The following is a 14,870-nucleotide window of genomic DNA, read 5'->3' as shown; positions in this document are numbered from 1 at the left end:
CCTTGGCTTATTTCTGCTGGGGCAGGAAAAATGAGGGGGGAGTTGTTTTATAGCGTATTAGAAAAATGGTGCTTCAGCTATGATATTTAGAGGAATTTGCCCAAGTAAAAATACTTTAGCTCCAACCAAATGAATTACTTTACCATTTGATTGTGGGTACTTCAAATGTGATTTTTTTTTCCTTATACAAGGAATTGAACCCAGGGACACTGAACCCCACTGAGCCACGTCCCCAACTCCCACCTCTTTTTTTTTTTTTTTTGGAGATAGGGTCTTGCTAAGTTGCTCAGGGCCTCACTAAGTTGTTGAGGCTGGCTTTGAACTTGTGATCTTCCTGCCTTAGCCTCCCAAGTTGCTGGGATTACAAGTGTGCACTATCACGCCTGGCTCAAATGTGATCTTGACTCACAAAAACCATCATTAAATTATTCAGCACAGGGACTGGGGCTGTAGCTCAGTGGCAGAGCACTTGCCTAGTACCTGTGAGGCTCTGAGTTTGATCCTCAGCAGCATCACATAAAAATGATAAATAAATGAAATAAAAAAGCAAAAAAATATTTTTTTTAAATTATCATGGTTTCTATGTAAGCATATTTTAATTTTGATTTTCAGGATTCCCCGCCCCCACTCCATGGTGTGGGGATTGATCCCAGATCCTTACACATGGTAGGCAAGCACTGTACCACTGAGCAACATCCCCAGCCTTTTTATTTTGTAACCGTTCTTTTATTTTATCTTGAGATCTTGCTAAGTTGCTGAGGCTGGCCTAGAACTTGTGATCATCCTGGGAATACAGGTGTGTGCCACCGTGCCTGGAGATTTTCCAGTCTTTAAAGTCAGAAGCCACACTCTCATGCCATGTTTCAAACAGATGGACCTTGGGCTGTTCTAGAGTTTCTCCTGAATCTTCAGGCTGGTTCCTTTCATAGGCACTAACTATAACTATGTGGGTTGATATGTTATTAATAATAACCATGACAAAAAGCAGGGAGAATTTAAGTGAGATGGTGATCTTTGAATATCAATTTCTCCATTTACAACTGAACTAATTTTAGTTATTTTCTATTCATGATTTAGATAAAGCCATGTCACTTTAAAAAAGTTACTATGCATATCATACCTTTTGGATATACTATATATGTGTAAACTGCTGGGGACACCCAGGTATTAGCAGAAATCGGAGTAGTTATCTGTAAAATACTCATCTGATTTGGATATCTTTTGAATTATTGCTTTCTGTGCACTCATCCTCTGCTATTTTCTTTCCTTTTCCTTTTTACATAGGATTGGAGAAGAGAGGATAAGTGAAGCAATTTCTGAGTGATTAAACAACAACAACAACAGCAACAACAACCCCTCAAACTTCACTATTTCAGGTGAATGTCGTGGTGAGAAGGGACTGCACGCACACAGGCATACCCGAACGTGACTGCAGAGCTCTGCTGGAGAGAAAAGTGGTGCATCATGTTGAGACCTTTGTCCCTCTTAGGTTCCCTCTAGCTTCACTTTGTGTAGGCAGATCCTGCTAGCATTGCCACATGTCCTTTGTAGTCCCAGGAAGCTATTTAAATACATGAAGGGAAGGGTCACATGCTTTGGATTCTCCTGGTCCCTGAACCCAACTCAGCTTCTAGAAGCTGCCCTTCCTACCATGGCAGAGATGCAGGAATCATGGCACGGAAGACTTTCCTCTTATTGTCTGTCTATTCCACACTAGACTGTAAATTCACAGGAGCAGGAGGTTTTGCCTGTTTTGTTCATGGCTCCATCGCCCCACCAAGCACATCCCCTGGTGCATATGAAGCCCTCAGCACAATGATTTGAATTGAATAAATGCCCAGCATCCCCTGCAGTTTCTCTACACAGGCTTAAAATGGTCCCTGGGGCTTATCATAGAGCATTTATCTGACTGTGATCTCTCTCTCTCTCTCTCTCTCTCTCTCTCTCTCTCTCTCTCTCTCTCTCTCAGTTGCAAGTGAAATTGCTATAAAATATAATTTATAAAAAAATTCCTTTGAAACTCACATATTCTCATTGTAAGTGACTGGGTTAAATCCTTGCAGCTCTTTGGTCTGTGACAGGTTTAAGTGGATTGGGCCATCAGGTCTAGCTTGCTCTCCATAAGGTGATACAACACACAGCTCAAGGAGCAGGTGCAGCAGTGCAGTGGCAAGTCCTTGTGTGAAGAAGTCCAAGTTTGGGTAACACTTTTGTACCTTACAAAATCACACAAACAGAAAATGAAGAGTTTTGGGGGTGAGAGAATCTGTGCAAAATAGGTAACGTGGAGGCTTGAAGCTGCTGTAGCAATAGGGCAGCTTACAAGCATCTGGGAACTAGCACTTGACCTACTCCTGACTGGTAAGAGTGGCTCTCTGCAAATTGATTTATATTGGACGGCTGCTTTCCTTCTTTGAGTTTAGAATTCAGATCATTTCTAGGCAGAGGGCTCCTGCTTTAACCAGCCACTAGTTAAAACTTTGAGGGCTGAGTCTCTCCTACAGTAGAAACATTGCTTGCACATGAATTTTTCATCACTGAAAAAAGGAGTACATTTAGTGTGACCCCCCAGGGAGAGAGTGAAGCCAGTGCATGAATTTCTCTCTGATTTTTTTCTCTTGCTGTTTCTGTCGTGCATCATTACACTGTAATAAGCCAAAGCCACAAGGACACTACATCCGATATCCTTCCAGTGAATCACCAAAGGTGCATGTGGTCCTGAGGATCCCCCAAACACACACTGTAGCCAGCACTGGGGCTCCTGAAAGTGTGTCTGGTTTCAGGCAGTTTGACTCAGGACCCCGGATGTGTGCTGAAGATGCAGAAATGCAGGGAGGGATTCTGCAGTCAACCCCTACTCATGAATGGAGCCTTTGTGCCCATCTCAGGTGAGCTTCTCACTAGTGGTCTGGCTTGATCCTTATGGAGGGGTCGTTGGCCTGCACAGAAAGTCTATGACACTAAAAGTGAGCCGAGTAGCATCCTTGGTTGCTTTCCTCAAAGAAATGGAAGGGAAAACTCTAGCATTTTCCATAATGCCTTGACTTGATATTTGTTGAGCCCACATCTCCGGCTTTCTTGGGGCAGAGGAGATCACAAGCAGGGCTTGCTCTTCAATCTCATGCAAGGAAGGGACAAAAGGGCTCAGCTTCAAACCACCATTCCCACGTAAGGCCTACTAGCACCTTTTCTAAAAAGAAGGGAACCAACTAGGAAGGAACTTGGAGAGTCAGTCTTTCTCCACTTCCTGTCTGACTCTGGTGTCGGGGTGGGATGTGAGTGAAGGGCACACAGGCCTGCCAGTCAAGAGGAACCTGAAGCTCTCTCCACAGACCACCTCTTCCCCGTTTACTCTGCCTTCAAGTAACTCAGTAGACACACAGGCCAACGCCAAGGTCACCCTGCTGCTCTTTCCCGCTCAGGAGAGAATGGCTTCCCCACCATCTACTGTTGGTCTGGTGCATGTGTTAGGGTTTATCTGAGGATATTATTAAATGTTGTCTCTAGTAATTTCTGAAACATACTGATAAAGGACAATAATTAAAATTTTGCCCTAAGATCACAATAGAAATGACTTTATCTATATCCCCTTTGATCAGCTGTATTCAAATTCATCAGTTATATAACATGTTCTGTGGAAGAGCATCATCCAAGTGATACAAACCCAACAACGGAAATACTGCACTTTCCAAAGTACTACAGTCCTTAATATATAATGATTTTGTTATTGGTTAGTTCTAAATATTTTATAATTTTCATTATAATTTCTTCTGTGATCCAAGAATTAGAAAAAAATTTCTTGCCAGGCATGGGTGGTGCATGCCTATAATTCTAGTGGCTCTGGAGGCTGAGGCAGGTGGATTGCAAGTTCAAGGCCAGCAACTTAGTGAGGAGGCTGTAAAGCAATCTAGTGAGAACCTGTCTCAAAATTTAAAAAAAAGGGGGGGGGGTGCTGAGGATATGGCTCTATGGTTAAGCATCTGTGGGTTCAATCCCTGGTGCACGCGCGTACACACACACACACACAAGAAAGAAAAAAAAAAGAAAGAAAAAGTTTTCTTAAAAACATTTTGAGCTTAATTATCTCTTTTTATATTAATCTTCAACATAATTGTATTATAATTAGAGAATTTAATATGTATGATCCAGTTCTTTGCAAAGTTGTTGAGGCTTGCTTTATGGCAAGTGTGTGGTACATTTTTGTACACATTCTGTGAAAATTTTAAAAGATTGTGAATTCTCTAATTTTGGGGTTCAGAATTCCTATTGTATAGATGTAAATGTATGTTGTTATATTTAAATATTGCCATCTATTTTTGGTTTCCTTGAAATGTCAATTACTGACAGAAATGTTAAAATAATACAACTGTAGATGTATCTACTTCTCCTTGTAGTTCAGAATTATTTTAGTAATTATTTCATTTTAGAATTGTTATTAATCTAAATATTTTTAAATTATTTTATTTTGTGGGCATCCTCTTCATTCCTAGTCACACTTTTTGTTTGAATTCTATTGCATGGAATATTAACATTTATTCCAGCTTTCTTTTGTTAATATACTATCCATATTTCTCCCATATTTCTGCTTTTAAACTTTCTGTATTAGAAGATGCCTTATGATGCCACTCAAAGAAGGAATGATACATTTTTTTAATGGTAAAATAGGCTTGATCAAAAAAATTTAAAAAATATTTATTCTTCAGTTTTAGGTGGACACACAATATCTTTATTTTACATTTATGTGGTGCTAGGGATAGAACCCAGTGCGTTGTGCATGCTAGGCGAGCTTTCTACCACTGAGCCACAACCCCAGCCCCAGATTAAAATTTGAAATTTATCAAGGTATGCTATTAAAAAAAAGAAGGGGAAAAAAAGACAGGACACAGAGTGGGAGTAGATATTCATGTAACACGTATCTTCTAAATGACTTATACCCAGGATATATAATAAACTTTTCCAACTCAACCATAAGATAGCCAATTAAAAGAACTGGCAAAAAATAGGCAAGAAGGAGTCATTAGAAAAATGCAAATTAAAGCCATAGTGAGATATCATTAGACACTGCCTAGAATGGCCAAAATTATAAAGGGTTGGTGAAGAGTGAAGTGAAACCAGAACACTTATCTTTTGCTGGCATGCTGTGACCTGTGTGGTGGTTAATTTAGAAACTGGACAAGGGGAGATGGGGGATTAGAGAAGACAGACAGACACACAGGAGAGAAAAAGCTGGGACTAGGTGGGATATTACACCCTGATAGTTACGCAATGAACCAAAGCTAGCTCAGCACGTTTATAATATAGATTTTAATATCAAAAGGGTTCTCTATGAGAAAGTTTCTTCAAGGCACAAAGAACCACAGTCAAAGACTAGAGGCCCAAAATTATAATTATCAGCTTGCGCTCATAATTCTCTACCTCTGGCAGCTTGTGTCTGAACTCAGGTTAAGACTGATAGCTCTATGGCAGGCACAGAACCTCCTTTTGAGCAGGCCATCACCATAGCAACTGGGCACTCTCAACTGGCTCCTTTGCACCAAGAGTTCCCATCACAAGTGTGTTCTTGTCACAGGACAGTCAAAGGCCACAATTCAAATCACTGCTCCCAACACTGGCAAATATATAACATAATAGAGATACTCTACACACTGCTCTCTATAAAATTAAACATATATTTACCAAATGACCCAGCATTCCCATTCCTAGCTATCTACCCAAGAGAAATGGAAAAATGTTCACATGAAGATCTCTATGTGAATAGTCATAGAGACACACTACTCAAAAGCTGGTGGCAATCCAGCTATGAACAAGTGAATGAGTAAAGAAAATGTGGTATATGCACGAAATGGAATGCTGCCCAGAGATGAAAATGAATAAAATACTGATACATATGTGGAATAATTTCAAAACCTTTATGCTAAGTGAAAGAAGCCAGATATCAATATCACAACAGATACTACAGAAATACAGAAGATAATTAGAAATTATTTTGAAAACTGTACTCCAATAAAATAGAAGATATTGAAGGCATGGACAAATTTCTTAAGTCATATAATTTGCCCAAATAGAATCAGGATGATATACACAATTTAAACAGACCAATATCAAGTGATGAAATAGGACACCACCAGAAGCCTACCAACCAAGAAAAGCCCAGGACCAGATGGATACACAGTCGAGTTCTACAAGACCTTTAAGAAGAACTAATACCAATACTCTTCAATCTATTTCAGGAAATAGAAAAAGAGGGAGCACTTCCAAACTCATTCTATGAGGCCAATATCACACTGATTCCAAAACCAGGCAAAGACACTCAAAGAAAGAAAACTTCAGACCAATATCTCTAATGAACATAGATGCAAAAGTTCTCAATAAAATTTTGGCAACTGAATACAGAAACATATCAAAAAGATCATGCACCATGATCAAGTGGGATTTATCCAAGGATTCAAGGTTGGTTCAACATACAGAAATCAATAAATGTAATTTATCACATCAATATACTCAAAGATATGATTGATTATCTCAATAGATGCAGAAAAAGCATTTGACAAAATACAGCACTCCTTCATGTTCAAAACACTAGAAAAATTAGGGATAACAGGAACATATATAACATCATAAAAGCTATCTATGCTAAGCCCCAGGAAAAAATATCATTCTAAATGGAGAAAAATTCAAGGCATTCCCTCTAAAAACTGGAACAAGACAGGGATGCCCTCTTTCACCATTTCTATTTAATATAGTTCTTGAAACACTGCCCGGAGCAATTAGATGAAAGAAATTAAAGGGATACACATAGGAAAAGAAGAACTCAAATTGGCACTATTTGCTGAGGATATGATTCTATACCTAGAAGATCCTAAAATTCCACCAGAAAACTTCTAGAACTAATAAATGAATTCAGTAGAAGGATATAAAATCAACACCCTTAAATCAAAGGTATTTCTGTATATCAGTGACAAATCCTCAGAAAGGGAAACAAGGAAAACTACCTCAAAAACAACCAACCAAACAAACAAAAAACCAACCACCAAACAAGAAAAAAACCTTTGGAATCAACTTAATGAAAGAGGTGAAAAATCTATATAATGAAAATTACAGAACCCTAAAGAAAGAAGTCAAAGAAGACCTTAGAAGACGGAAAGATCTACCTTGCTCTTGGATAGGCAGAATTAATATTATCAAAATGACCATACTACCAAAAGCACTATACAGATGTAATGCAATTCAGATCAAAATTCCAAAATTTTAAAATTATATTCCTCATAGAAATAGAAAAAGCAGTCATGAAATTCATCTGGAAAAATAAGAAACCCAGAATAGCGAAAGCAATCCTTAGCAGGAAGAGTGAAGCAGATGGCATCACTATACCAGAACTTAAACTATACTACAGAGCAATAGTAACAAAAATAGCATGGTATTGGCACCAAAACAGACTGATAGACCAGTGGTACAGAATAGAGGACACAGAGACTGACCCACAAAACTACAATTATCTTATATTAGACAAAGATGCCAAAAACATGCATTGGAGAAAAGATAGCCCCTTCAACAAATGGTGCTGGGAAACTGGAAATCCATATGCAACAAAATGAAATTAAACCCCTATCTCTCACCATGCACAAAACTCAACTCAAAATGGATCAAGGACCTAGGAATTAAACCATAAACATTGCGTCTAATAGAAGAAAAAATAGGTCCTAATCTTCATCATGTTGGATTAGGTCCCAACTTCCTTAATAAGACTCCTATAGTGCAAGAATTAAGATCAGGAATTAATAAATGGGATGGATTCAAACTAAACAGTTTTTTCTCAGTGAAGAAACAATCTGTGAGGTGAAAAGAGAGTCTTCATCTTGGGAGCAAATTTTTACTCCTCACACATCAGATAGAGACTAATTTCTAGGGCATATAAAGAACTCAAAAAGTTAAATAACAACAACAAAAAAAACCAACAAAAAACAAATAACAATCAATAAATGGGCCAAGGACCTCAGCAGACACTTCTCAGAAGAGGATATACACTGGGTTCGATCCTTAGCACCACATAAAAAAATAAATAAAATAAAGGCATGCTGTCCATCTACAACTACAAAAAAAAATTAAAAAAAGAAATTTCAACATGCACACTTATCAACCAATAGTTAGAGTTAAGAACTTTGCCTTTTTTTTTTTTGGTAAATAACACCAGAAATTTAGCACACATTATGTATGATTGTTAATGTTGCATTATTTTAGTTCCATGTGACAATTAACTGTATGAAATAACAATGATTATTTCATTCATAATGTATGATATATAATATATAATATTATATATATTATATAACATATATATTATACCATACATTATATATTACATTATATTATATATATATTAACTGTATGAAATAACACAATTGTTATTTCATACAGTTAATATATAATTACCTGCACATCTGACTGCTCCCCTTTTTATTCTTTCTTGCTTCTCTGACTTATTCATGACATTTTTCTCAAAAACTGTTTGTACTAAAAGGTGGTATGTATTGTAAAGTATATTGTAAAGGTTAAAACCATGATTCTCCACAGACTTTTCCAGACTGCTGGAAACAGAAGCCAAGGGCTACTTGGTAATACCCTCAGAGATACATCAAGCAGAGGCAGGATCAAACCAATTGATCCCACAAAACACCCCTTACACTGTGGAGGGACAGGCAATACCCATTGTCAGAGAAATCTGTGGTGGCACAATAGACCATAGCCCCACCCCTGTGGCGGCAAACAGCATGCAGGGTCATCTTTCTCTAAAGCTTGAAGGTTCATTAAGTTCATAAATAATTACTCTGAAAAGATTACAAGCAAATCACAGGTAACTTAATATTCACCCTTTTTGTGAATGCTTATAAAATCATTTTTTCTTGAATATTTATTGTCTTAATTAAGGCAATTTGGATAGTCCTACAAAATTTATAGCACAAGACTCCTTGCAAACGTACATGACTTTGTTCCTGGACTCTTTCCACCTTGCTGGAGAGAAGTGCACCACCATGAATTCAGAAAACCTGGCGAGGGGAGACGGGGGGATTAATTCTAAAAGACAAACAGACACACATAGAGGGAAAGCTGAGATCAGGTGAGACGTTACACCCTGATGGAGATGTAGTGACACAGAGCTAGCTTGGCATGTTTATTATATAGGTTTTAACATCAAAAGGGCTTTCTGTGAGAAAGTTTCTTCAGAGCGCACAGGTCCAAGGTCAAAGTTCTTGGAAGCCAATTATTCTGATCTTTTTTTGCACTAATAATTCTCTACCCCCGGCAGCTGGTGTCCAAATTCAGGGTCAAGACTGAGTCCCGTGGCAAGCACGGAACCTCCTTTGAACAGGGCATCACCATAGCAACTGGGCAGTCTCACCTTTGCACCAAGAATTCCCAGCGGAGGCTCCTCTGTACCCGGAAAATAAGAGACCTTAATTCAAAGCACCGCTTCTGACACTTTGCTTTGTACCTGGGCAGACTGGCCAGCAGACCCCGGTTTATAAAGCAAATCACTGACACCCCCACCCTGTGCAAAGTTATTTAGATGCTGATGAGCCTCGGGGACATTGTTAAGCACACCGATTACATGCTGGATAATCTGGAAGCCTCTGGAGGAGAGGGTCCTTTCAGAAGAGTGGTGAGCACAGAACAGTCTTCTAGGTCTTCCAGCTTTTCTACTGTCTTTATGAGACTTTCTGCTGTGTGGCAGGACAGTGTCTTGGAGGCATTGGCTCTGAACTTTTCCTGTAGGTCCTCCTGGCTCAGTGGTTTCCTCCAGTGCCCATAGAAGGTGTCCGAGCGCTCGGTGAAGGTGGCTCCGCCCTGGAGGGTGACGCTCATCTCACAGTACAGTGTGTTGAAGTTTGGCAGGTTGTCCCGAGGGTGCTCCAGCTCCACTTTCCTGAGCAACTCTCTGACCTGCGGCCTATTGATCTGCTGTAGGTGGAACGAAGGGACAGTAATGCCACCATCCAGCAGCATGACACAGGCCACATACTGGAAGGAATGACGGGCTTCGTGCTCCGTGTTTGGGAAGGGCCTGTTGACGTATGGGACGTCTGGAACCCTGAGCACAATCCTCTCAATGTGGTCAGCAGGAAGCAAGGCTCTATCCAAACCTACCAGGTGCTTTCTCACAGATGCGGCTGCATCTGCCACCCAGTGGGTAGCCAAGTGCGCGGGGAAACGCTTGAAGGCCACGTCCTGCTGGTCCAGCAGCCAAGCATGAGAATCCAGACTTGGAAGGACTTTGGGGGAATAGTTGGTATAGAAGGCGCCAAACCCTGTCTCCAAATCCAAGATCTGCTTGTTTCCTTGGAGACCCGTCATTGCCAGAAAAGAGGCTTCTATTCCGTGTCTGGCAGCGTTGCCCATATGAAGGGGCTTGGTCTGAGTGGCAGCATTTGCCATGGGTGCCCCAGCATAAGAAACAGCAATAGCCAGGGCCTCTCGGCACTCTGTCAGGCTGAGCCCTAAAAACTTGGATGCAGCAGCAGCACTACCCAAAGTTCCCACCACGGAGGGGGGATGAAATCTGAAAAGCAAAACAGAATTGGAGGTTTGAAAATTTCATCCACCAGGGAGCAGTATTTCATAGTGTTCAAGAGCAATAATTGAGTCATACTGCCCCAGTTCAAATCTCTGCTCTTCCACTTAATAGCTGTGTGATCTTAGTAATAACTATTCAGTTTCTCGGAGATAAAAATAGTGTCTATGCATAAGGCTTGGGAGCTTTTAATGAATTCTCATGTTTAGAACACTAACTTCCAGAAAGTTCTTTATAAATGGTACTATTATTTCCAGAAAGGCAGAAGTTGCTGATTGCTGAAATAACCTTTAAGAATTGAGGGCCTTGTAGAAACTCAAAGTTCACGACCTGGTATTCCAATGTATTCCTCTCCTAGCAGGATGGAGCTCATGGCAAAATAAATGTTATTGAACTATATGATTAGCCAATATTTGGCCATTTTTGTTCTATGGGATGAACAGTCAAGGTTAGGATATTCTGAATGCTGTAATTAGGCTGAGGGATCCATGTGAATATCAGAGTAGATTGTGCTCTGAGGATGAGAGCAGGAATACTCAAAGTCTCATGAATGCTACAGTGAGTCGCCTTGGAATGAGAGGCCCCAATTTATTTTATGGACTTGATTGTTTCATAGGCTCTTTAAATCCAAAGAAAGTTTTCACTAGCACTTCTGAAACCACACTCTTGTATATTGACATGGGGTTTGGTAAGTGACTGGAATTGCCTTATCCACCAGCATTGATGTTTACATCTTCAGCTGAGCTAGCTTCTAAGCCAGAAAGCTCTACAGATATAACCTGGCAGGTGAAGGGGATGTGGCTGCTTGCCCATGGGACAAATTCTCTCCATACCTCTTTGGTATGTCACTGGCTTCCTTTGAGAAATGCATTAATCGGCCTTGAACTTCAATTCCAACATTGAAAGCCAGCAGCAGGTCGAGGCCAGAAAACTTGGGTCTTTGAGGCAGGGCTTCTGATAAAGCTATGAGGACAGGAAGGACAGCCCCCGTAGGGTGGGTGGCAGGGTGCCATGTGTCATCAAAATCCATTGAGTGAATCTGCATAAATAGACAAACAAAACCCTCAAATTTTCCCTGAATTTGTCATCTTTGGGATCAGCAAAGGGTTAATTTAGCAATAACCTTGTTTGCTAAAAGATTTTTTTTTAGTCTGATTTCCTGAAATTAAAACCTGAGATTTAGCTGTGATTCTTTTTTCTTCTTCTTTAAAAAAAAAAACAATTTTTTTTTTTAGTTGTAGTTGAACACAGCATCTTTATTTTGTTGATATTGTACTGAGGATGGAACCCAGGGCCTCACACATTTCGGGGGTCTACTGCTGAGCCACAATGCCAGCCTGTAATTGTGATTCTTAATCACATTTCTGGAGCCTGGTTCTTGTTCCTCTGCCCAGAGGAGAGCAGGACCTTGGAGAGCAGCTTGTGAGCCCCGAGGATCTTGCCTCTTGCTAGAGCTACTGGAAAGATTTATATTTCCTTTAAAAACAGATCTTGTCTTTTCTGTGTCCCCCAGCCTTTAAGCAATTGACACTAAAACTTTACTATCATCCATTTCATATCAGGCCATATATTTCGGTATCTCTTTGTGGTGAAATAATTGCAAATTTTCAGAGAAGTTGTAAGAACAGCACAAGAACCCTCAAACCTAACTATATTTTACAGTCATTATTTTGCTGTAGGGTTTTCTTCTTCTTCACTCCACCCATTGTTTTTTTCTCCCATATATGAAATAATAATAACCAGTAGTTGATTTTTAAATAGATTTTACATCCATTTGGTGTGACTGGTGTGTTTCCTACTGTCAGTTGGGCATTGATTCCTGAACATGTCATTGGGTCTGACTGTTGTATTCTGGATTACTGTCACCATAAATCATAAATACATCTTGGAAATCCCAATATGTTCATGTCTAAATTACATCTTGTAGACTTTCCCTGACACACAGAAAATGAAAAACCACAAAAATCATGTGTCAGATGAGAAGTGCTGATTTTTTCATTCAGAAAATATAAACACCATATGAACAAGGTTTCTTTCTTAATAAATACCTGTTGAATGAATGAAAATAGCATTGCTAGATGGAAACTTTTGTCCACAATAAAAAGAATTGAGAAGGAATTATGTGGGGCTTTATAATTTTTTGCTATACATATTCAAGGTTTAGAGTTGGAATACCTTGAAGGTCTTTTAAAATCTAAATCCTTCCATTTTCTCTACTTCATATTTTTTTTTGATAATCATCCATTTATTGTAAAAATGTGAAAACTGAAATAACTGCCTAGGAGAGACAGGGCAGGCCACTTCATCTCTCTGAACTTCAATGAGCTCATATGTAAAATAAGAAAGACAATTTCTAAGATATTTTCTGGCTCTAAAATTATGATGATGGTCTAGTATTTGAAAAGACACTGTAAACATCCTTACAGCCACACTGTTAACAAAGGCAGCATATGTGGGCGGGAGCCTGAAGTCTGGCTGACCCCAAACAGTGCTGGAGATATTGGAACTGTAGATCTGGAATAGAAGAACACCAGTCAGTGACACAGATAGAGCACAGCACACCAAGTCAGCATTTCAAGAGGGACTCTTTGTGGAGACGTTTTGTTCATAGTCCTTATCTGAACCCAGTGATAGACAGAAATTTTTAGTCATTGGAATTCTCTCTACCTCGTAGAAGAATGTGGAACCTTACCCAAAGAAGGGAGAGATGGTATTGCGCAATCCAAGATTGTGATCTGGAAGTGCTTCAGGAAAGTGAGGCTGAATTTATTGTTATTTATTCTTGGGGTAAATACTGGGGATTAACCATCCATGCCAAGTGCATCCTGTGGAGAGTGGCTGCTACATCTGTACATACATGTTCACTCTGCTCAGAGTCCTTGACCAGCCTTCCCACAGACAATCTTAAAGTCTTTGCAAGAATGAATGGTCTGTGGTAGGTGCCTTTGCTTCTAGGATTTTGGGGTTAAAACATACTTTTGGTTGTAATGATAATCTGTGAGAAATTACTAGTGAATGGTTTTACAACAATAACATAGCAAAAGATATGGATGAATTTTTAAAATCAGATAATGAAATAGAATCTCAAAACAGTATAGAACAATGATATATACACTGAGCATTATCTATAAAACTAAGTATAGGAGACTGGGACTATAGCTCAGTGGTATAGTGCTGGCCTAGCATGCATGAGGCGCAGGGTTCAGTACTGGGGAGTACTGCAAAACAACAAAACAAAGAACACCACCACCAACAAAAAACAAGTATAGGATAAACAGAACACATGCACACATCTCTCAGTCTATCCCAGAGCAGGCATGCACATATATTTGATTGTAGTTTAAACTTTGAGTCTCTTACTTTACTGTATTGGCTGGCTTTGTGAAACACTTCTGTGCTGGTTCCCAGGAACCCAACACCCAGAGTATCCAGAATCATCCTCTTGCTCCTCTGAATAACTCCATCAGTCAGGTGTCCCACTTTTAAGCCATGGATCAAGGTGGCAAAGCTTTCTGTGACAGACTTCATAGGGAAGAGGGTTAGAACAGCGCTACACTCTACTTTGTATTTGCATACTTCTTTTCTACAAGAGACCTTGAGGGAAAGAGTTTTGCTCCACTATAGAAAACCCAGTTGATAAAATTTAGTTCTATTTCTAAAAAATGATGTGTACCAAGCACTTCTGCATGAAGCCCAGGGATCTGGAGATGCACAGCCAGGTTCTGTCCTAAGTGGAGTTCAGGACACAGACTAGTGAGCAGATGATGACAACAGAGCATGGTGGGCGATGGTGGAAGGAAGCACAGAAGGTCCGAGGGGGAGGATGGATGGACTTCTCACCCATGAAATGAGAATGGCTGGAGGTGGGGTGTTTATGCAGACAGCTAAGAGCTGCCATTATTAGAGGCAGGCCAGGTACCGTGCAGAGTATTTCAGACACATTATCCATTTAATACCCACAAGTGTCTAGGTTGGTGCTTGACCCAGAAGTGTTCCAGAAAAGTACTGTACTTTGCAGGTGAGGAGACTGAGACCTACAAAGTGGAAGTCACTATTTTTCACAGCTCTTAAATTGTGGAATCTGGATATAAACCCCTGTAGGTCTAACTCCAAAATCAGGGCATTTAGCTAGTAAGCCCACATTTCCTTAGATGTTGTTTGAGGAACATGGACATCAGGACCACCTGGGATTCCTTTTCGAAAACCAACATTTCTGGTCCCCCTTGGACCACCACAATTAGACTCTCTCCAGAACCAGATCCTTTGGAAGCCTAGCATGGGGATTCACTTTTCTGTCAGATCT

General features: G+C 39.9%; 1 protein-coding gene across 1 annotated transcript; it reads right to left on the bottom strand.

The window, feature by feature from the left end:
- Window positions 1–9,470: 9,470 nt before the first annotated feature.
- On the bottom strand, window positions 9,471–14,095 carry Acod1 (aconitate decarboxylase 1). The gene is made up of 4 exons (XM_026407508.2): window positions 13,928–14,095; window positions 12,992–13,081; window positions 11,401–11,606; window positions 9,471–10,555 (listed from the first exon to the last, which is right to left on the bottom strand). The coding sequence occupies exons 1-4, from the start codon at window positions 14,093–14,095 to the stop codon at window positions 9,604–9,606; spliced, it is 1,416 nt and encodes a 471-aa protein (XP_026263293.2). The 3' UTR covers window positions 9,471–9,603.
- Window positions 14,096–14,870: the final 775 nt, after the last annotated feature.

Source organism: Urocitellus parryii, chromosome 2 (genome assembly GCF_045843805.1).
Source record: "Urocitellus parryii isolate mUroPar1 chromosome 2, mUroPar1.hap1, whole genome shotgun sequence".
NCBI classification, from domain to species: domain Eukaryota; kingdom Metazoa; phylum Chordata; class Mammalia; order Rodentia; family Sciuridae; genus Urocitellus; species Urocitellus parryii.
Note: the sequence above shows the minus strand (reverse complement) of the source record. Positions and strands in the feature narration are given on the sequence as shown.

Coding starts and splice junctions, on each gene's coding strand:
- Acod1 (XM_026407508.2), bottom strand. CDS start 14,095: ATGAAGTCTGTCACAGAAAGCTTTGCCACCTTGATCCATGGCTTAAAA. Junction 11,607..12,991: donor CCTTTGTTAACAGTGTGGCT/GTAAGGATGTTT, acceptor CTATTTATGCAG/ATTCACTCAATGGATTTTGA. Junction 10,556..11,400: donor GCCAGTGACATACCAAAGAG/GTATGGAGAGAA, acceptor TTTGCTTTTCAG/ATTTCATCCCCCCTCCGTGG.